At 55.0% G+C, this 21,663-nt stretch overlaps 1 protein-coding gene across 50 annotated transcripts in view; it reads right to left on the bottom strand.

Moving 5' to 3' along the window:
* The window catches only part of CELF4 (CUGBP Elav-like family member 4), a 321,563-nt gene that overhangs the window by 58,655 nt on the left and 241,245 nt on the right, over positions 1-21,663 (bottom strand). For 27 of the 50 annotated variants that reach the window (XR_006693956.3, XR_006693958.3, XR_006693957.3 and 24 more), the window contains exon 3: positions 21,305-21,383. Coding sequence is in view for 28 of the 50 variants with exons in the window: in XM_065534268.2 (XP_065390340.1) it covers positions 21,305-21,383 (79 nt within the window). In the remaining 22 variants the exon portion in view is untranslated. The remainder of the gene's footprint in view (positions 1-21,304; positions 21,384-21,663) is intronic. The other 23 variants (XR_006693984.3, XR_006693964.3, XR_006693978.3 and 20 more) reach the window with 1 other exon arrangement.

The following is a 21,663-nucleotide window of genomic DNA, read 5'->3' as shown; positions in this document are numbered from 1 at the left end:
CTGCAACTGCCCCCACCCCCATGCTTCTTGAGGTTCCTTAAAGGTGGGGCCTTCTGTCTTCACTTCTGACCCTGGACACCTGGCCCGGAGGCCCATTCACATAAGCCCTGCTGTTGTAGGCATTCACTGAACACGCCACACTCCCTTGTGCATGCTTGTTGTGTGTGATCCCATGCTCCAGCACTTTCTTTCTTATTTTTTTTTATCTTTATTTTTTTCATTTTTGATCAGAGTCTCGCTCTGTTGCCCAGGCTGCAGTGCAGTGGCATGGTCTCGGCATACTGCAACCTCCACCTCCCAGGCTCAAGCAATTCTCCTGCCTCAGCCTCCTGAGTAGCTGGAATTACAGGCACCTGCCACCGCACCTGGCTAATTTTTGTGTTTTTATTAGAGACAGGGTTTCACCATGTTGGCCAGGCTGGTCTTGAACTCCTGGCCTCAGGTGATCCGCTGGCCTCCCAGAGTTCTGGGATTACAGGCATGAGCCACTGCGCCCAACCTCCAGCACGTTCTTATGGCACTGCCCTGTGGGTCCGGTCCCTGTCTTGTGCATTCAGCCATTCATTTCCTGAGCTCCTGCTCTGGGCAGGGCACTGTGCAAATTGCCAAGATACAGAGAAGAACAAATAGTCCCTGTCTGCATGGAGCTCATCTTTAAGTGGCAAGGGGTGGATAATGAATAAGAAATAATCAGGGTAGTGATACATGCCATGAATAAAATAAAACAAGGAAGCAGATGGAGGAGCTGGGGCTGCATTAGGTTGGAAGTCAGGACAGGTTGTGGGGAGAGGGACACAGGAGCTGAGACAGGGTGAGCAGCAGTGTCATCTGGGGGTGCCTGGCAGAGGGAGCAGCTAGTGCAAAGGCCCAGAGCAGGGAAGTCTGAGGAACAGCCATGAGGCCAGGGGCTTGGAGCAAGAGATTCGGGCAGGCACTGAGGTAGCAAGGCTGGGGGCAATAAAAGGCCTGGACTTCCATGTAAGTGAGGATGACCAAAGCCTCTGATTGGGCCACTGTGTGGAGAATGCAGTGGTGGCGTAGGGGACATGGAAGGAGGCAGGCAGATAGAAAGGAGGGGGGCAGTTGTCCAGGAGACAGAGGGTACTCCAAGTGGGCAGGGATGGAAGACAGCTCAGATGAGCAAAACTGTGGCACCAAAGCAGCCAAGCTTGACGGAGTATATGTGAGAGGTGAGGGCTGGAGAGGATGTCAGTGCGATTCTCTGGGGTCCCAGTGGGTCCTATTGTCCCAGCTAGAGTGAGAGGCCACTGCAGGTGCTGCCACAGCCCCTGTCCCTGCCTGATTTCTATCCTCCACCAGACCGGACACTAAAAGAAGGCAGAGATGGGGACATGGGTCCCTGTGATGGCTCAGTGTCCAGCCCGCATACCCGGCAAAGACGGCTGCCTCCCTGCAGCCCCAGGAGTAGCCCTCCCCCAGCAGGACAGCTACCGCAAAGTCCTGGGGACAGGTGTCTCCCTCCATCTGATTACACTGGGGGCTGTCTCGTGCCGGGCATGGGGCTGGACCGTGTGTTTCTCCCAGCTCAGCCCTGTTCCAGGTTTGGGGCTCTCCTGCTCTGGGCTGCCCTTCCTCAGGTTCCATGAGCCTGGAGGTGCAGAGTTGCTCAGAACTGGAGCCCAGGCTGAACCACCGCTCTCTGTTGGACCCTGCTGGGAGGCTCTGAAGGTACCTCCTTTAAAGAGCCGGAAGGCCTCACTCTGCTAATGGTTCATTGAGTGACTATTTTGCTACCATAAGTGATTTCAGTCACTGGCCCTTAATTGATGTTATCCACACAATACATATGACACAGTGTGGGAAAGTTCCTGTCCACGGAGCAGGTAGGTCTCTGGCACGGCATGCCATGCCACCCACCTTCCACCTTCCCCCTGCTCTGCTGGCCTCACCACCACTGTCCAGACCTCCCACCTGCTCTGGGCAGGGGTCATTCAAAACTGGGGACCATCTAAAAACTCAGGCCATCCAAAGGGTTGAACAGCATGCAAACCACTTTGGTTGGCTTTGGAATATATGTTGACTTTCAAGTTGGATGCTTATGGGAATTTGGGCCATATTAATAAAGCTCCCAAGAATACACTGGAAGAACTGTCCAGAATGCCCACTGGCCACCCCTTCCTGTCACAGGTGGATGGAGTTACCTGCCCAGTGCCCCACCTCATCAGAGCCCCTCCCCTCCCCTCCCCTCCCCTCCCCTCCCCTTCTATCCTCTCCTGCTGCTGGAGTCGGTAAGCCCCATTGTGTGGGGAGAATAGGATTCCTGTCTGTATCCACACAACTTGAGCCCCCAAAGTGCTTCCTTTAAGTGGCCAGAAGGCCTCACACTGCCTCCGTCCCCTGATCACTGGGACAGGCACCCCTCTTATTGGATGGGAATTACCGCCCCCAACATCAGCCAGCAACATGCCCCCCGGAGCCCCTTCTGATGAGGACACAAGCTGCACAAAGGGAAGACAGACGTGAGGACACCTACGAGGGAAGATGCACATCAGGGACCACATCTGAAGACGCTGGGGTGACACTGGGAAACACAGCTTTCCTGAAGGTGGAGACGTGGAGGGAGGGAAATGGATGGGTGAGGACAGATGCCTCCGCAGGCTTCCAGGTGGAAGGCACAGCAGAGTTTCCTGGGGGCTGTAGGGGATGGAGAATGTGAGCCTGAAGCTTTATTGGGGTGTGTGGTATATTCCAAAATTCAGACTTTCTCCCAGACCAGCAGAGTGAGCCTTCAGTAGGCAGGGGGTGAGTCGGGAGGCAGAGGGTGAGAAAGCAGGGCAGGTTGGCTTGTTGCAACAACTCCCTCCAACAGCATTGCTTCCTGGTCCACTTTTTCCTTCAGAGTGATCAGGAGCAGCCAGGAGCACAGGCTGTCTGAGGGACAGGGTGCACCAGCCAGGCCAGGCACAGAGGAGGGCTGGGAGAGAGAGCAGGAAGGGCGCTCCACCTGCTGCAGAAATTGGGGGCCCCTGGAGGGTGCTTAGCAAACTGAACACTGTAGGAGGGGAGAAAGAACGAAGCAAAGATGGTGGAAGAGAGGAGAAGCAACAGCCATGAAAGTACCATTGTTCTCAGCACTTCCTTTGGCTCTTTTGAATCCCCTGGGTGAAGGTTTGCTCTGGCTAGAGGCACGACAGAGGTGCAGCACAGCCATCGCCCCCAGGAGGCCCAGAGCCCACAGGCGTTGAAGGATAAGGGGATTTGGCTCTGCTCCCTCCTCCTATCCACCCAGGCCCCCTGCAAAGCTTGCTCTGCAACAGGGAGAGATTAACATTTGAAATCCTGGCGGAGGGCTCCTTCCTCCACTCCCCCACCCTTCACTTCCCCACAAAAAGGAAAACAGTCGTTGAAATTGAAAAATGGTGCTCAGTGAAGGGTTTAAAGACATTTTGAATTTAAAGTATATTTTAAAGGTCATTTTCAGCAGTAATTATGTTATAATGGTGGGGCTCTTAGCAAAAGGCAGTCCCACAGTAATATCAGACCAAATGGGAATCAGGGAGAGCTTGGGTCTCCTGCAGCCCTTAGAACTAGGCTGGGCAGAGGTGAGGCGGGTGGGGAGAAAAAAAGGGAGGCAACACATCCTCCTTTTTAGAGCCACATCTTGGTCACTGCTGGCTCTCCAGGTCCCCAGGAACAGGGAACTGTGCAGTTAAATTTGGCCCTGGCATGGAAGCGTCCTCCAAGATCCCTCCCAGGCTTGCCATGTGGGCTTTGGGGGATTCACAGGACCCTCTGATGAGGTGGGTCTGGTCTCCTGCCTGACGGGACATTCTACCTGCTCCCCACCCCACCCCATGACCTTTCCTTCTGCTTCCAGACACTGTCATTCTGCGGCCCTCCTGGCTGCAGGCGTCCCAACCCCTCCTGGAGCCAAGCATCACAGGAGAAGGCTGCCCTGGGCCCCAGCCCCATGGTGAGTGCCAGACAGACACCTGCCTAGGCCTGTACCTACCGCTGCCTGACCTAGGGCCAACGTTGCAAGGAACCTTCATCTGGCATTTCTTGCCCATCAGTTGTGTTCTGAATTTTTTTGAACAGGCTGGGACATGAATACACTGGCTACTTGTCTGAAACTCACCATTTTCTACCCTATATCCCCAACTTACAAACCCACGCGCCCTGGGCTCGTGTTCTCCCTCAGTGAGGGCATCCATTCTTTGCCGGAAGCCTCACCCACACAGACGCTTCACACAGGCTTGTGGAAGCAATGCACTCAAAACCCATGCACGAACACCTGCGATTAATCAGACTCGAAATATTCTAGAAGGGCCGGCTGTGGGTGAGACACTGACAAGGCCCCAGGGGGTTCCATGAGATGGCAGGCTTCCAGGCTATGGGGAGAAGACACTGCAGAGGGCAGTGAGGAAGGGATATAGCTGGGATTGTAGGAACAGCCAAAAGGGCCCATGGAGGGGGGATAGTGGGTGGAGGTAACCTGGGACGGCTTCATGCAGGAAGTGTGTGGGGCATAAACTTAAGGACAAACTGACCAAAGAATGAAGAACCAAGAGCCAAGAATAAAGAAATGAGCTTGGACTTCAGCTTCTTTCAAGCCTTGGCCACTGCCAGTCCACTTGGGGAGAGGCAGGTTCATTTTTAGGCTTCTTCTGGGTCCCCCAGCTCAGCAGAGCCCTGGAGGTGGGGTGAGGAGCACAGAACCAAGCCTGGGGACAGTACTGTGTGGTGTCTCCCTGCCCTCAGGCGCCCTGCCACTATGGGCTTCCTTTTGGGGAATGTAGAAGAGGAGCACCCAACTAGGCGGTGCTCCCCCTTCCACCAGCCCTGGGGTGGCTCTCTGCAATAGGGAGGCTGTCCACAAAGAAAACTGAGGGTCCAGAAGGGAGGGGGAGCAAGTGGGGGCTGGAAGTCCCAAACAGGAGCCAGCAGTGGTCTCAACTGGCCTCCACAGGAATAGGGTTCCCAGGTGTGAGCATGGCTCAGGGATGGTGGTGGCGAAGGGACTGGTGGGGATGTGACCCAGAGCCTTGGAGGTGGCCACAGCATGGAGGGGAGCAGGAGGAGGGGAAGGGGTGAAATACAAAAATATCTGGGAGAAGCGCAGCGCTGGGCTACAGTGTTATTAAACTAAAGCATCTTATAAAACTCGAGCCATTAATAACAGGCTGCCGCCACGTCGGGGTAATTTATTCAAATTGCAGGTCCGGGATGGAGGAGCAGATGTTTCAGAGCTGCTGGTGTCACTGAATGAGTTTCGGAGGAGGAGGGGTGGCGCCAGCATTCGTGGGGGCTCGGGGCGCCGTGCACCCTCCTTTGTCCCTCTTAGCAAATGTCTCCACTCTACATTCCACAACGTGGTGAAGACTCACCCAGTCTGCTGGAAGGGAGGAGGAAGGATTGCACTGTGGACAGCTAATTTAGGTCAGCAAGTGCTGGTATAGAAAACTAGGGTTTAGGACAGGCAGGCAGGTTCCTCTGTCTAGAGTGTAACAGCTCCCATCCCGGCCTCTGCTGGCCTCTGCACTCTGCTATCCCTTCCAATTGAAATGCCGACTCCTACACAAAGTCACCCATGGTTTTCCCAGACCCACAGTGGGGTGGTGCTGGGAGTCAGATGGCCTGAGAATCAGATGGGCCTGGGCTCTTTCCTAAGTGCACCATCCACCAGCTGGTGGCCCCAGCAAGTGAGCTCATGGGCCTCAGTGGCCTCATCTATACAATGGAGCAATGATACCCAAGTCATGGTCGGGGGAAAAAGAAACACACTGAGCCACAGGAAGGCCTTGGCCCATGCCAGGGGGCTACTAAGGTCAGTTGGTGTCTAGTATTGAACCTGATGGCCCTCACTGATGGTCAACTTAGTGCATTGATTCTAAGTCACTATTCTAAGTCATTGATTCTAAGTCACAAATGCCAGGAAAACAGAGGAAGACAAAACCCCAACCTGGAGTGAATTCTCTCTATAATTCTCTCCCTCTCTTCTAATTGTTTCCTTGGTTTTACTGGACAGAAGGACAGGACCCTGTGGGCTTCTGCCCTAATGGGGAAGAGGCATCAAAGCTTGCACAGGCCTTCGCTTAGACTCAGCGCAGCCCTTTGGGTTTCGAGCAAACCTGGGTCCTGGTGGGGGTCCAGGGCCTCAGGGTCAGGATGTGGCCACAGTTTCTAGGGCAGAGACTGTCAGGCAGCCCCGAGGACTGACTGCCAAGCCCTGGGGCAGCAGGACTTCTGTAGATGGAAGTCCTCCTGCCAGATCTGCCTTCAGGCAAAGCAGAGGCACCCTGTGAAGTCGTTTTGGACTCTGCATCACTCCCCTCCTCGCGTGTCTAATGCTGAGGCCGGGGGCACTGTTCTGCTGACGTCTTCATGCCTGTGAGTGACTCCATCTGGCTCATGGGTGACTTGCTGTGGATGTGTTGATTTGTACTTCTTACTTCTGCCCCAGGACAGGGAACAGAGAAGGGGACCAACAAATTCAGAGTGCTTTGACTCCCAACTTCAAACGTATGAGATTTTCTCCTCCTTCATCTGCTTTGCAGATTCAGGTGGCTGCTCACTGAGTGGCTTTGGGTGTGGCCCAGCCCAGTCAAGAGGTGCTCTGTGCTACCCCCGCTGGGGGTCCCAGCCTCATGCTTGGACTCCGGCCAGTCTCTGACAAGAGCCCTTCAGTGGCCCCGATGGCATGCCGTGGTGAGCGATGACTGGATAAAAGGAAATGTTCCAGTTGGAGGCCGACACGTCTCTTCCCATGGGGCCCAGCGCTGATGGTGCCACCAAAACGTAAGGAGAGGAGAATGGGGAGGGCCCTCTGTCCCCAACACAGCTCTCACCTGAAATGACACCACTACAGTGATACTCCGTCAGGGCAAGATTGCCAAAGCAAATTCTGCACTTGACAGGACAGCGTCGCTGCATTTCTGAAATGCTGGGGCCCAGGGAGAGGGCAGAGGAGCCACCTTTGCCACCTCTGTGGTCTGGCCACTCCAGCCATGGGGGCAAGTGGGAGTGCTGCTTGTCAGAAGCCTTGGGTGAGACAGAGAGAGCCACCAAGACCTCCCCAGGAGCGGTGAGGGAAGGTAGGTGGCTGTGATGGCAGAAGGGGGCTTGTCCTCCACTCCCAGCCTGGCTGTCCCCCAGAGTGCTCCCGGCCTGCCTGGCTGTGAGGGTCATGGCAGCCGCCTGCCCTGTGCCTCTGCTCTGGGCAAATTGGACCTGCTCATAGCTCAAGGTTCATTTCAAATGAAGGAGAAAGCACAGCCCCACACTCGCGGGGCAATCAGCGCGCTCTGTGATGAATGGAGCCTGTGTCACTCAGCGAAAATGAATATTTCTTTGTGATAATGGCCAGATGGTAGCAACTCTCCGATCCAAATTAAAACATGCATGATAAATGCCAGGAAAACAGAGGAAGACAAAACCCCAACCTGGAGTGAATTCTCTCTATAAATCTTCCCCCCGTCCCCCGCTCTCCCACCACCACAGCGGCCCTGCTAATAGCCATTAAATTATTAAGATGTGCCGCAAGGAGAATGCCAATGTCAGTGGCATCGGCCCCACTGCCCACCCCATGCCTGTGGGCCAGGGGGGTGGGGAGACAACAGAGGGGGCTGCTTTTAGACCGGCAGAGAGCCTGAAGGCAGGGAGGACGTCTGCGTAGAGGTGGGCCTCATGGTGCAAGCACAAGGAGGCTGTGCGGCCTGGTGGCCAGCCAGGTTCTGTGGAGGGCCAGACCTGGCTGCTCTCAAGGAGGGCACAGTCTCTGGGAGAGACAGGAGCTAACTGACATCAAGGCTCAGACAGATGACAGGGAAGGGGTTTGGAGCTGGGAAGGCCAGTGGGGACCTGCTGGACAGAGCGTTGCAGCGGGGTGTGCCGTGACGAAGGCTCTGACCAACAGCATGGAGTTGGGCAGGTGGGAAGGGTCAGAGATGACTGTCCGAGGATGGACATGTGCCTGAAAGTGTGCATGTACCCGGAGGTCTGGAGGCAGCAGGTCCTGGGCAGGGCAGGGGTGGCTTTGGGGCATACATTTCATAGCAATGACGGGCTCCTGAACCTATAGTCTAATTCTCCTGCCCCCTGCCCAACCCCTCATGGCTGGAGGCTGCATTGGTCTCTGGTTGATCCCTCTGATTCCCCGTCCAGTGCTCCCTGCAGGTGACCTGTCTTCCTAAGTCCAGTTTCTGTCAATCACCAACTCCCTCTCTGGTCTCGAAGACTCCCCATCATCTTCTAGAACTGCCTCCCCACCCCAAACTCCTTTGCCTGGCGTTCCCTGAAACCTCTTCTCTGGCCAACTGGTTTCCTCCTTTTGCCCTGGGCAGACTCTAAGCCATAGGGTCTGCATTCCTTGTCTCAGCAGCTTTTCAGCCTGGAACCCCCTCCAGACAGTTCTCTGGAGGAACTGTCCCCCAGAGAGCCTTCCCTGACTGCTCCAGCAGGCACAGGCCACCCCTCTGCCATGCACGATGTGCTGTTTCCTCCACTCATCGGATACTCAGCATGCTGCCGGTTGATCTCCCTGCCCCCAGACTGTAAGCTTCTCTAGGGCCCAGAGCACAGAAGAGGCTTGAAGACATCTCCCCCATGTACCTGTCTGTCAGGGCCCATCAGCTCTCCAGGAGCAAGGACTGTCCCTCGAAGTTTAAAGTCATTTGCAATTGGCCATTTATGTGCAGGCCTCAAGTCCCCTAAGACATCGAGGCCAGTCACCCAGTGCCAGGATTTGGTGTCTAGGATGTTGGGATCATGGATTTTCCCCTGATAAGGGTCCTGGCTGACCTCTAGATTTCTGCAAAGCCTTTCTCATTGCCAGGCCCTAGACAGACAAGGCCAGGACTGGTCAGGTTGGTTCTCAACCTGGGCATACATGGAGTTTCTTCACCTGCTCCTCCCAGCTGACCCTCCACACTCAGATAACACAGATAGGCTCATCCTGTTGCTGGCTGGGCTTGCCCCTGGGCAGGTTCAGCCTCAGACCCTCTCTGAGGACCCCTGACTGGGCTTTGACTTGGGCAGGTCCAGCCTCAGACCCTCTCTAAGGACCCCTACTACCCACCCATGTCAAAGGGCATGTGGGGTAGGGACATGAGAAACTGAAGAGCCCAGCCTGAAGACTGAGGCAGGACCCATCCTCACCGTTTATGGATCTGACAGTTGGTGTTGATGTTGGGAGAACTTCCTCTAGGTGTCAGCACCCCAGCACAGATCTCAGCAAGGACAGCAAGGCTTGGAAACCTGCCCAGAAAGACCGAGGCTCGAAGGCTGATTACTAGCCATGTGGTGTTGAGGAAGTCTCCTCTCTTCTCCAAGCTCTCATTTCCCCCTCTACGAAATGCGAGTGCTCCTCACCCAATTGTGCAGGGCTGCTGGAAGGCTCGAGGCACTCTTATTGGAGGCTCTGGGGTGACTTAATAAGAGGATTGAAGCCCCACTGGCTCTATTTACCTTCCTTCCGGAGCCCTAGCAGCTGCTGCTACAGGCAGTAATTGATCCCCATGTGCCTTGTCCTGGGCTGGGTAGGGAAAAAGCAGACCCCACTAACGGAGGCAGGGCATGACCAAGAAGACTGGATGGGAGAATGAACTAGAGAAACAAGACTCCAGGATGAGCCTGGTAAGCTTGGGCTAGAGGATGGGAAGAGACGGCGTCCCCCCAATGCAGATACTGTGCGCATGTGCGTGAGCAGAGGTGTGCGCGCCTTGGGATGTCAGCAGCAATGAGACTCACGGTGTACCAAATCCGGGTCTTTCTATTCCAGAAAGTGGACCCTGCTCTTCGGCCAAACCAATTCTTCATTATTTTGAAATATCTAGGATGTTACATATTTGCCTTGCTTGTCTCTGTTTTCATGCCTTTGCCTGTGACACAGCCTAGATTTGTCCTCTCAGTAGACTTGTCATTCCCATAATCACTACCTCCAGGAAGCCTTCCTTATCCCATCCCATTCTGGTAATTCACATGCTCAATAGAGCCGTGGCCCCAGGTAGCATGATTTCTATTTGCACTTGTCAATCAAACCTTTCCAGAAGTCATCACTGCTGCCACCTCCTCTCTTTTCCCATGGACTGGACTATAAAAATAAAATGACAATCTCAACAGCTGTCATCAAGGAAGATTCCACAGTTCACCAACTATGTTTCTCCTGTGGCAGCTCCGAGGGGGTGTCATCATCCACTTTGCAATAGGAGGATGCAGCTCTCGGGGCAAGACAGCACTGCGAGAAGGGGATGGAATTGGGATCAGAGGGCTTGGCAGGCAGTGAAGCCCAGCCAGGTCTCTGCTCCCCGCCTGCTCTCGCTCCCTCCCTCCATCCAGTTCAGCAGCCCTAGATGATTGCTTGCAAAACTCCATTTCTATCACATAACTCTCCTGCCCAAAAGCTTTAGATGGCTTCCCTTTACCTAAATGTATCAATTTAAAGCAGCTTCTAGAAATCATTGCTCCCATTCTTGACTTTCCTCCAAAATAGGCCCCCCATTCTGGCCTCTTGGGCTCTTCCAAGCCTGCCTTAGTTTGGATTATTTTCCCAGTCGGGAAACTCTGCTCTTTGAGCTCTTCCAAGCTCAGCTCCTCCTCCCCTCTGAAGGCCAGGCAGGTGCTACCCCTTCTGATCTCTCTGGACCATGCCATCTCATCCCTCTTCCTGTCCCTCCCCCATGACCACCCCTCCCTGCACACCCCACCATTCCCGTGTTGTCATCAGGCAACACGGTTGCTCCTGAACCCCACAACCTGAACCCAATCAGGTTGTTCTCAGTGCAGTGTGCTGGGGCCAGGGGGGCGCTGGATACATCACATTCAGGGCTCACTCAGTGCTCACTCAGTACATCAGGGCTCAATCTGTGCTATGTGGAGGACACCACCTGGCCCTGGGAGGATTGCCTGGGAACTTTCTCTCCTCTCTCCCATCTCCCAAGGAAGTGGGGGTCTCCCTCCTCCACACTCACATAGTGGCTGGACCAGACGGTACTGACATGGTAGTGGCGATGGGATGGGACACGAGAAGGCCGTGGTGCCTTCTCTCTGTCATTCCTATTCCTGGGCACACAGGCATGAGGCAGCTTTTAAATATCATCCAGAAGCCCGTTTGCTATGATTAATATCCCATTTCCCCTGAAACAATCCTTTGCTAAATTAGCCGGGGCCAGAGGGAATTTGTCGAGGAGCTGCGAGTCTCAACTTAACTTTCCAAATGGATTTAAAAAAAACTTCAAAAACAAAATGCAGATCAATCAACACCCCCTCCCACAGCTGAAAATCTAAAGTCCATTTAAATTCAGCAGGTTTGCAGTTAATTGTATTTTCGCACCTATGGCAGGAGTTACAGGCGTATTTATAATGTGCGCCTGCTCCGCTGGCGCCTCTGCAGGGCCCTCCCTGGGGACTCTTCCCCACCAGCCATTTCCTTCCCCAACCACAAAGACCAATTCTTCATGCAGCTGCTGTTTGGGTCCAGTTGTGTAAATAGAAGAGGCTTCCTGGCTTTTTAAAACTTATTTTTACAAAGGGGCTTGAGAAAGAAAGGAGACAAAGATTCTCTTAAATTTTAAGTCAGAAGGGCCTGCCTGTTGGCATGCGCCTGTAATCTCAGCTACTCGGAAGGCTGAGGCAGGAGAATTGCTTGAACCCGGGAGGTGGAGCTTGGAGTGAGCCGAGATCGCGCCACCGCACTCCAGCCTGGGTGACAGAGCGAGACTCCGTCTCAAAAAAAAAAAAAAAAAAAAATTAAGTCAGAAGGAACAGGGATCAGCCGGGCACGGTGGCTCACGCCTGTAATCCCAGCACTTCGGGAGGCCGAAGCGGGGGGATCACGAGGTCAGGAGATCAAGACCATCCTGGCTAACACAGTGAAACCCTGTCTCTACTAAAAATACAAAAAATTAGCCGGGCGTGGTGGCGGGCGCCTGTAGTCACAGCTACTTGGTAGGCTGAGGCAGGAAAATGGCATGAGCCCGGGAGGCAGAGCTTGTAGTGAGCCAAGATTGCACTACTGTACTCCAGACTGGGCAAGAGAGCGAGACTCTGTCTCAAAAAAAAAAAAAAAAAAAAGGAACAGGGATCATTGAGAACAAAACCCCAAGGCAGAGGAATGCTGCATCGTGATTTAGGGAACCTAATGGCTAGAAATGCTAAAGCAAAAATGGCAGGGAATGTGGTCAGATAGGTGACAGCACTTCCTGACCATCAAGGAAGCCATACCCTGGGTGAGCAACTGGGCCTGGCCAGGAAGTGTCTAATCCTTCAGCCCTTTCTAATCTTTCAAACCGCCTGCACAGGGCTGGTCTGAGCACCGTGGACTCTCTGGCCATGCTGTCTTATGTCTCACACGAACCTCTTGTGTTGTAATGTCATTTCTTAAACATCAGCCCCCAGTAAACCTGGAATTCAAGTATACAAAAGATCTGTCAGGACATGCGCTTGGGGCTGGTTAGTGTTCAAGGGAAAACATGCCCACCTATAGCTTGAGAAATTCAGGTAGGGGATAGGACAGGACAGGCAGGCAAAGCAGGCACCCAAGGCCTGGAGAGGAGACTGAAAGAGGTAGTGGAGTTGTTTTACTTCTTAAAAATGTTTTAAAATGCAAACTGGGTGAGAGGCAGACTCATAGGGTGGGGGTAGGGTAGACACAAGGGCTCCTGCCCACCCCCCAGGCCTAGGAGGTGCAGTGTCCTGGCCAACTGGGCAGGTAGCTATCCCCCAGTCCAAACTCCCCTTGGTTTCCTGTGATGCCTCTCCAGGACCCTTGGCCAAGGACATGGCTGTGAAAGGGCTATGGTGATGAGCTGCGGGTGTCCAGGTCTGGAGCAGGGTCTGGAACAAGGATATGCAGCCCCCAAAACACATATACAGGGCCACAAGTGGAACCCACACATGACCCACCTTTCAGAGGCCTCTGTGGGACAGGAATTGTGGAGGCAGGTGGGCAGGTGAGGGTGGGGGTTCTCCAGCTCTGAGGGGCAGACTCCTCCTTCAGTCACTGGACGCCTTCTCTCCCAGACTGCACCCTCCATGCTGGGGTGGGTTTAGCTCTGTTCATCCCGGGGTCTCCCAGGCAGAGTCCAAACCAGCACCAAATCAGTGAGTAAGGGCATGCTGGACCTGGGAGGAGGCTCTTAGTTTCTTATGGACTCAGTGCAATTTCAGATTAATTTTCAACGTGCTGTGATCCCAGTCCTCTGGATGTTTCTCTGCAGGCCCTCCTGCCTGGGCCGAGGGCTTCCTCAGCAGAGCTCTGAGAAGTGTCTGTGCGCCCAGAAGCTTTTGTCCAGTGAGTCACTCGCTGACTCCTAAGATTGGAAAATTGACACTTCTGTATATTGAATTTTTGTAAAGCGGGGCCAGCTTGCACGTCCAGTTCATCTGCACACTCACTAAACTGCCTTCCTAGTGCGGGACAGAATAGCTAGAAGAGTCTGGAAGGGAGAAACCCAGTACCGAAAGTCAGCAGCTGTAGCTAGGGGTCTCCCCGGCCACGCCCCAGGGCCTGTCCCACCGCTGCTGCTCGCCGCTGCCCCCGCCTGGGCCCACACTCCACAGCTGGCGCCATTCAGGCCCTGAAGCCCTTGCAGACAACACGTTGTCTGTGTCTGTTTAGAAATAAAATAATGCTCGGAGGAGTAATGAGGAATTTAAATAGGATTTTAAAAGCCGCAGGAACCGATAGGGCTACAGATGGTGGAGGGGCTGGGAGGATGCAATCGGCCACGGGTTTATGGTGGGGAACGTGGCCTCAGGGAGAGCCTGGGAGCCCAGTTACTCACATTGTGTCCAACCTCATTAGCTGGCACAGCGGGACTCCGCTGCCACACCAGTGCTGGCGCCATGAGGGGACGTCCTGAAGACCCCGTAAAGTGTGCTGGGAGCAGCTAAAGGCTGCAGGAACGTGGGACACTTGGCCAGCAGCTGTCTCAGGGATGCCTCCCAGGCTGTCAGACCTGACCCCATCCCTCTCATGCCTTCCTCGCCCTGCCCAGGTCCCACCAGAGACAGGCTGAGAGACATGGACACAGAGACACAAGATGTGGGAGTGCAGGGAGGGAAGAAACACAAGCTCCCAGCCACGCCGTGGCTCATGCCTATAATCCCAGCACTTTGGGAATCCGAGGCAGGTGGATCATTTGAGGTCAAGAGTTCGAGACCAGCCTGGCCAACATGGTGAAACCCTGTCTCTACCAAAAATACAAATAAATAAATTTAAAAAAAATAAAAATTAGCTGGGCATGGTGGTGGGCGCCTATAATCTCAGCTACTCTGGGGGCTGAGGCAGGAGGATTGCTTAAACATGGGAAGCAGAGGTTGCAGTGAGCCGAGATCACGCCACTGCACTCCAGTCTGGCTGACAGAGTGAGACTGTCTCAAAAAAAAAGAAAGAAAAGGAAAGAAAGAAACACGGGCATGGGCTCCCAGATCTAGATACGGAGGCTAAGGGAGGAAGATGAGCAATTCTGCAGGACTTGGGGAGGGTAAGGGAACATAAAAGAGGTCCATTCACCCTCTGAAACTTCCCAGGGGGTCTGCAGATAGCTTAGGGCCACCACCCTGCCAGGACCCCCTGCCTGGCTGGTGCCCCAGGCTGCTCCCCTTTCCCTCCTCCAGCCTTCCCTGAAGTTTGTGGGGGGAACAATAGGACATTCTCATGGTCAGCTCAGCCCTGCCTGCTTTCACCTGCCCCCCTTCGCTTGTCCTGGGTTCAGTTCTCAGCTGCCTGCTTGGCTGATCTCCCCTGGGCCTGATAGAAGCCCCTGAAGGAAAATAGGCTCCCAATGGCCAGGGAGAGACTCAGGAGCCCCTCAGCGGTGGGACCTCCAGCCCGGGCCTCACTTGCCACAGCTAGAGGTGTGTTGTCGGCTGGTGGTTTCATGTGGCAGCTTCTCTAGGCAATCGGGCCTGATTCTGCTATGCAGGTGGCCACCCGTGTGTGTCTGTGTGTCATGTGCTTTTCAGTTCCGGGTTCCTGGAGCGGGGTGGCAGACCCTAGAAGGTGGTTTTCTTTCTTGCCGTGTTCCCTCTGGATGGACTCCCCAGTGCTAGACCTGCCCCCTCCTAAGCCTGTGCCTTGGGAGACAAGAGTTGGGCCTGTTATCCCCAAGGCCCTGCTGAACTGAGCTTCCACTTGGTTCTCATGTGGCTGTTGGGTGGAAAGAGACAAAGGGAGCCCACAGGACAGACAGAGACAGGCAGACACAGGTGCAGACACACGGACGAGATGAAGGCAGACGGGTGGCAGCCCCTAGGGCGTCCTCGAGTCCCCTCTTTTCCAGGACTCTCCTCCCAACTCTTCACGGTTTCTAACTTCTCCCCAGCCAGCCACCTTGCTGGCTTTTCTGTCATTTTGTGTTGATGAGATAAAACCTGGTGGCCCCACTCTGTGCCCCACCCCAGCCAGCATCATCAAAGACCGTCCCCACCTCCTAGCATAACCATCACACTGGGGTTTAACCAAAGTGGACCTCATCTGCACTGTGTCTGGAGGAGCCCGGGGTGCTGTCACACAGTTTTCCCATGGAGCACCCCCCAGTGTGCCATGCACTCATGGTCACCGATAGAGGCACTGCAGACACGCCCAGTTCCACACACACTCCTAGGGAGGCGGGAAAGAAACGTCCTCCCCAGGGACACAGGGGAGATAGCACGCATCTGCAGTCTGCTATACCTGAGCCAAGTCTCAGCCACTTCGTCCCCTCCTGCAGGGCCCCTGTCTGGCTGCTGACCCTCTTGGGCCCACTGAGCGGGCTGGGCACACACCTCCGTTCAGCCCAGGAGCTTCCCAAACAAACTGGCTTCCTGAGGCCACGGTAGTCAGAGCTTCCTTGTCTCTGACTCCTGAAACGAGGCCCCACAGCCTGGCTGCAGGAGGTACCTTGGTGGAGGGATTGTTCTGTCACCTGGACTGAGACCTGGGAGGAGAGGAAGTGGTCAGGACTGCAGAGCAGCTCCCTACGGACACCTGTGGAGACTCCATTTAGAAGCTGAGCATGAGCCAGCTTTGGGGTCTTGGGGTTGGGTGTGTCTGCCTCCTAGGAGGCACAGGACACCGCAGCGCATGCCCTAGGGAGGTATCATCACCTCTGAGGGGGCCAGCTGCCATGTTCAGGGCAGGCAGGGAGGGGCCTGCTCTCCACCGGGCTCTGTCCCCAGCCAGCATCACTGGTTAAGAAATTGGTTTGCTTATTTTGGGGGTAAATCTGAGTTTAAATACAACTTGTTCCATTGTGCTCTTGGGGGATAACTGGATCCCCCAGGCAGAGAGATGGCTCCTGGGGAGGCTCTTCTTTGGCCTTTCTTCCCTACTTAATTGGAACCCCCCTGCTCCTGGTGGTGGTAGCAGGGGCCCACTCTTCTCTTCCTGCCCAGGGACATTCCTGCTCTCTCTGTCTGTGATCTCTTACCCAGGATCAATGCTCCTGCTTCCAATGGTGACAAGCCCAACCCCTCGGCCTTGTGTTCAAGGCCCCATTTTAACTTTGTGTCCTCACTGTATCCCAGCTCTATATCTCTTGATCTAATTCCTAATTCCCACTTCCTCCAGGAAGCCCTTCCTGCTTACTCCAGGCCACAGTGAGTTCTCTCTTCTCTGATCCACTCCTACCCTGGTCTTTCATGTCTCATGGGTAGATCTGGGAGCTCCTTGTCCAGCCTAGCCCTGCCTCCCTCACCTGGAGCCCTGCTCCTCTCACTTCAGCCACCTTGAGAATGGGCCTAAAGGTGAGACAAATGTCTGTGGTGCCTACCCACTGCCCCTAGGCCACCCAGAGTCCGAGAAGCCCTCCTGGAAGTGAGAGGAATATAGGTAACCTGGGTTCTCGTGGCTGACAGGTAGGAGTTAGAATTTTGGCTCTGCCACTTTCTGTCTGTGTGCCCTGGAACAAGTTATCTAGCCTCTCTGTACCTTGGTTTGTACATTTAAGTGGAGCCAAGAACATCCATACCTTGAGGTTGCTGTATAAATTAAACATATTTCTGGCCAGGTGCAGTGGCTCATGCCTGTAATCCCAGCACTTTGGGAGGCCAAGGCGGGTGGATCACCTGAGGTCAGGAGTTCGAGACCAGCCTGGCCAACATGGTAAAACCCCATCTCTACTAATAATACAAAAATTGGCTAGGTGTGGTGGCACACACCTGTAATCCCAGCTACTCCGGAGGCTGAGGCAGGAGAATCACTTGAACCCTGGAGGCGGAGGTTGCAGTGAGCCAAGATCGTGCCATTGCACTTCAGCCTGGGTGACAAAAGCACTTTGTCTCAAAAACAAAACAAAACAAAACCATATATCCATAAAATCCCTAACACTCAGTCAGTGTTCCGTAAATAGCAGCTTTATGGTTAATGACTCCTGAGACCCCCAGCTGAGGAGATGGAGACCCAGAGAAGGTGGTGTGCCTGAGCTGGAGCTCATTCCGGATAAGAACCTTCCACCAGAACAAGAACTGCATCCTGTACCCTTCCTGGACTCTTCCTGGTGCTTACTCCAGCCAAACACACGCCAGCTCCACTTCCTTCTGTACCTGTATCTCCACTCCAAACCCTCCAGAGGCAAGGCTGGCACTATCCTCACACCAAAGGAAAAAGAGCTCCCTGAACTGCTCCTGATAGGACAGTGGCCTGTCATCCTCAGCCAGCAATCCATGCGTGTCAGAGACAGGAGCCTTGAAAGTTACAAAGCCACTCCTGTGCACACAGACCTGCCAACACTCTGCCCATGCCCGTCCCTAGACACCCCCACACCTCGTACATGTGGGTGGATGTGACCAGGAATGTGTCTAGAGGCCTGAGATGGGGGATGAGAAGGTGGAACCACGATATGGCCATGCAGTGGGCTGCAGCCCGCTCTGTGCTGGGTGAGGTGGAGAGAAGCCTTCCTCTTGCCCCCTGGCCAAAGGCCCTCACATGTTGCCCAAATCCTAAGCAGATAAGACATCTTTCTGTGCTGCTTACGAGCATTCAAGAGTACCTGGAGGGCACCTGGGGACGGGTGTCCTGTGTCCTCTGGGTTTTGGGGACTCGTAACCAGGCTCACTGCTGAGCCAGGCCTGGGGCTGACCCTCCCCCTCCTTCTGCGGCCACTGCCGGCTTCTGCTCTCCCGACACCACTGTGCCCCAGTCTTCCCTCACCCACTGTCTTCAAGGCCTCGCTCCCCCTCCTCCTGCTGCCGCTTCTCCCCTCACCTCTCTACTTTTCTCACCTCCTTCCCTTCTCTCCTCTCGTCCTGCCCGCTGCCATCACACCACCTTCTCCACCCCTCTCCCATTCCTTCTCTCTATTCCCCTATCCTGTTGCCTATTTCTTTAATCTTTTAAAATGTTCACTTCTCCCCACTTCTCCTTCTCCCCAGAGGTATTTAATGGCTATTAAATTATTTTAAACTAACTTTCTTTAAAAAAAAACACACAGCTTGGTGATAGTGCTGACTCAGGGCCATCTCGCTGTTTAATATTGAATATGCAATTAATAGATAGATGTTTAGGTTTGGCTCTCCCCCACCTCCCCCCACCCCCACTTTCTGCTGCAAGAAGAATAAAAGAGCTGATTAATCTGGTTCGGGGCGAGTGTCAGCCGCAGGAGATATATGGGGGAAAGCCGATGAGGTTAGCATCTTGGAGTCAGAGAGCTATTGCCTCTGAGGCAAGTTCAGGGAGAGAAAGGTTTGAGTTAGAGCCCAGCACGGCCTTGCTGGGCAGAGGGGATTCCAGACATCCCTCTCCAGTGCTGGAGAAAATGGCCTGGACTCTGACCTGCCTGCCCTGCACCAGATGGCGCCTTCTTGTGGCCCTCAGAGGCCTGGGTTGGTGGCCCTTGTTCACGCCATTCTCCCTTCTCCAGCTGTGGGATCTCCCACCTGCAAGACCAGAAGTGCCACCTCCCCTGAGGCCTCTGGCTGCCCCCGCCTGGGGGATCTCCTCTCCGGAACTGCTGCTGGCACCTACTATCCCAGCTTTCCTGCCCATCCGTGAGAGCTTCCTTGCGCCACTGCCTCCTGGCCGGGCCGTGTGAACAGGGGGCTGCAGGTGGGTCACTGTGTGCCTGGGTGACGGTCTCCAGGAGACACGCCTCCCACTGCTGTGGGCTTCATGTGCCCTGGATGAGGCTGAGCGAGGATGGCACTCCTGTCACTGCCAAGGAAGGGACAGGAGCAGGCAGCACAAACCAGGTGGGCTTCGCTCACGTGGGCCCCTCATGCCTGAAGCATCTTTACCCCTCAACCAACTGGACCTTGACTACCAGGGTCCTTAGGACCGGAGCACTCCGTGGGTGTGAGGAGGTGTGTCTGTGCCCTGGGCCGTGGGATCCCTTCAGGCAGCACCAAGACACCAGCCCAAGCCCTAGTGGGTAGGATCTGAGGTCAAGGTTAGGAGGGGCCTGAGTCCTAGAGGCCTTGTGCCTGGGTCAGTGCCCTGCTGGGGCTGGAGGGCAGAGGCCTGACTGAGGGGATGAAGGAGTGTTCTGAGCAGGCCCAGGCCCCAAGGATGAGTGGATCACCAGCGGCCACACCACAGCACCTTCCAGGACAACTGGCTCTCCAAATTTGCAAGTAGCTTTCGCCTACTTGACTTTTTGCCCTTGATTTCCCGGTAAACTTTCTGAGGAAATGAAGGGGAGAGAAATTCCTCAGTTCCTGGCTGATCTAATGAGCAGGGAGAAACCTGGAGTGCTGGGCCTGGGCCAGGGGAGGGTGGTGAACACAGACACTCAGGTCAGAGCCCAGGGCATGGCAGGGTTGGCAGAAGCCAAGAGCTCCTAGCCGGGAGGTGGAGGGCAGCTGTGACCGGCTGTCCCATCTTACTACCTGGACCCTCATACTGGACACCCCAGTCCCGGCGGGAGGAAGGGTAGGCTGGGGCCACTTTGGAGGCTGTACCTAATGTCACCTTCTCAGGGCAACAAAAGGCCCCAACTCCTTATGTTCCCCTTGGAGGCCTCATGGGTGTTCTCAATTTTTCTGAACCCTTTCTGGGCCTCTCCTGTCTGTGACGGAAGAGCGGCCAAGGTGTCTCCCATTGTGGGAGGAAGCTGGAGGTGGGGAGCCACCGCCTGTCTGTCCTCTGGGAGTGTCCCACTTCTGTGTGGCTGTTTGGCTCTCTGCCTGGCTGTTTCTCTGTGGGAATTCAGGTCGGAGCCCCTTGCTGGTGGAGAGGACAGAGTCTCTACTTGGGGGTTCTTCACCTGCTCGGAGCCTCTGTTTGGCCCCCTTCCCAGGGGAAGTGCCTGAGAGCTCAGTTCAGAGCAACGTCTGGGCAGGGCCCAGTGGGGATGAGGCTCAGTGTGAGTGCCGGGGGCTGGTGATCAGGAAGGACAATGCCTCCCTCCCCAAGGAGGCGGGCCTGGAAGGGGGCACCTGGCAGGAGCCTGCACATTCTTCTACGCTATTGTGCTGGTGAGTCTGTTCCTCTCCCACAGGTGAGGTGTGATGGACTCTGTATCATGGGGGCAGTTTGTTGTGGGAGGAGCTAGTGCCTAGGTAAGAGAGGCCTGATCTTGGATGCTGGATGTATTTTCTTTGCCATGTCCTTGCCTTTCATTTTCTTTTAATGTCAGAGTATGTTTGAATCTCATCTAGGGGAGCCTAGGGCCAGGGTTGTGCCTAGGGTTGGCCCTGGTTACTCTGTGACTGGGATGAGGAGGGAGGAACAGTACAGACACACAGGCACTATGCCAAGAGGATGCTGTCACTTGGTGATGGAGCTGCCCCTGGCTGGCCATCTGCCTGGCCCTTCCAGGGGTGAGCCTCAAGGTGTGGCATTCCCTTACCCAGCCTCTCCACAGCCAGTCTCCGGTGGGCTTCACATTCTGGGACAAGTGTCTGTGGAGTGAGGCTGTGTCCTTCTCCTCTGTCCCTTTCCAGACACCTGTCTGACTGCCTCTATCTCCAGGATCTCTGCCTCAGCGCTGGCCTTGAGTGCCCACACTCCCATGGGCCACTCAGATTTGCCTCCTGTGGCCTGAATCCTCCTACGGCACAGTTACGACCACTTCCTGTCTCCTTTCTGACTGCACAAGCCCCATCACGGTGGGGTTTTCCTTGGCAACACCGAGGTGGGCACACCCTTTTTGGTATTTTAACGGAGGGGAGAATGCCCCGAGACATGGCACTTGTTTACTCAGAGAGGCAGAAACCCCACCGTTTGGAAGACCCCAATCGCTCTCCTTCCCTCATCTCTCCACACCAGTCACCCAGAGCTCCAAAGCTCTGTCCCCAACCCTCAGCCATGAGATCCCCAGAAGGGCAAGAGGAGGAGGCAGGGAGTCGCTGCATCACATTGCTGCATCGGGAAAAGGAGGGAGGAGTGAGAAGGGGAGGGGAGGGGCAGAGACAAGTGGGCCCTCACGTGAAGGGGGCTGGCGCAGGCAGCTACTACCTCCTCGGCTCTCGCTGTCCGCAGGCTTCACCTGGATTGGCCGGTTCATCTGCAACAGAGCACAGGGGGACAGAGTTATAGCAGGCCTGTGGGTGAGGGGCAGACACCCAGCACTCAGGCGCACAGGTGGATGCAGGTACACAGACTGCATCCACAGACACACGCTCCCACACGCTGCCGCAAGCACACACACCTTCACCAAAGCAGTGCCCGTCTGCCCTCAACGGCACAGCCCCGTGGCCCCATTCTTTCAGGAGTGTGTCTCTGGACAGGAGACCGGTGCCTCCTCCTCCTACTCCAAGCAGGTCCTGCTAGCCTTTGATAGCAGA

This window comes from Macaca fascicularis, chromosome 18 (genome assembly GCF_037993035.2).
Source record: "Macaca fascicularis isolate 582-1 chromosome 18, T2T-MFA8v1.1".
NCBI classification, from domain to species: Eukaryota; Metazoa; Chordata; class Mammalia; order Primates; family Cercopithecidae; genus Macaca; species Macaca fascicularis.
The sequence above is the reverse complement of the archived record's forward strand: the minus strand, read 5'-3'. Positions and strand labels throughout refer to the sequence as shown.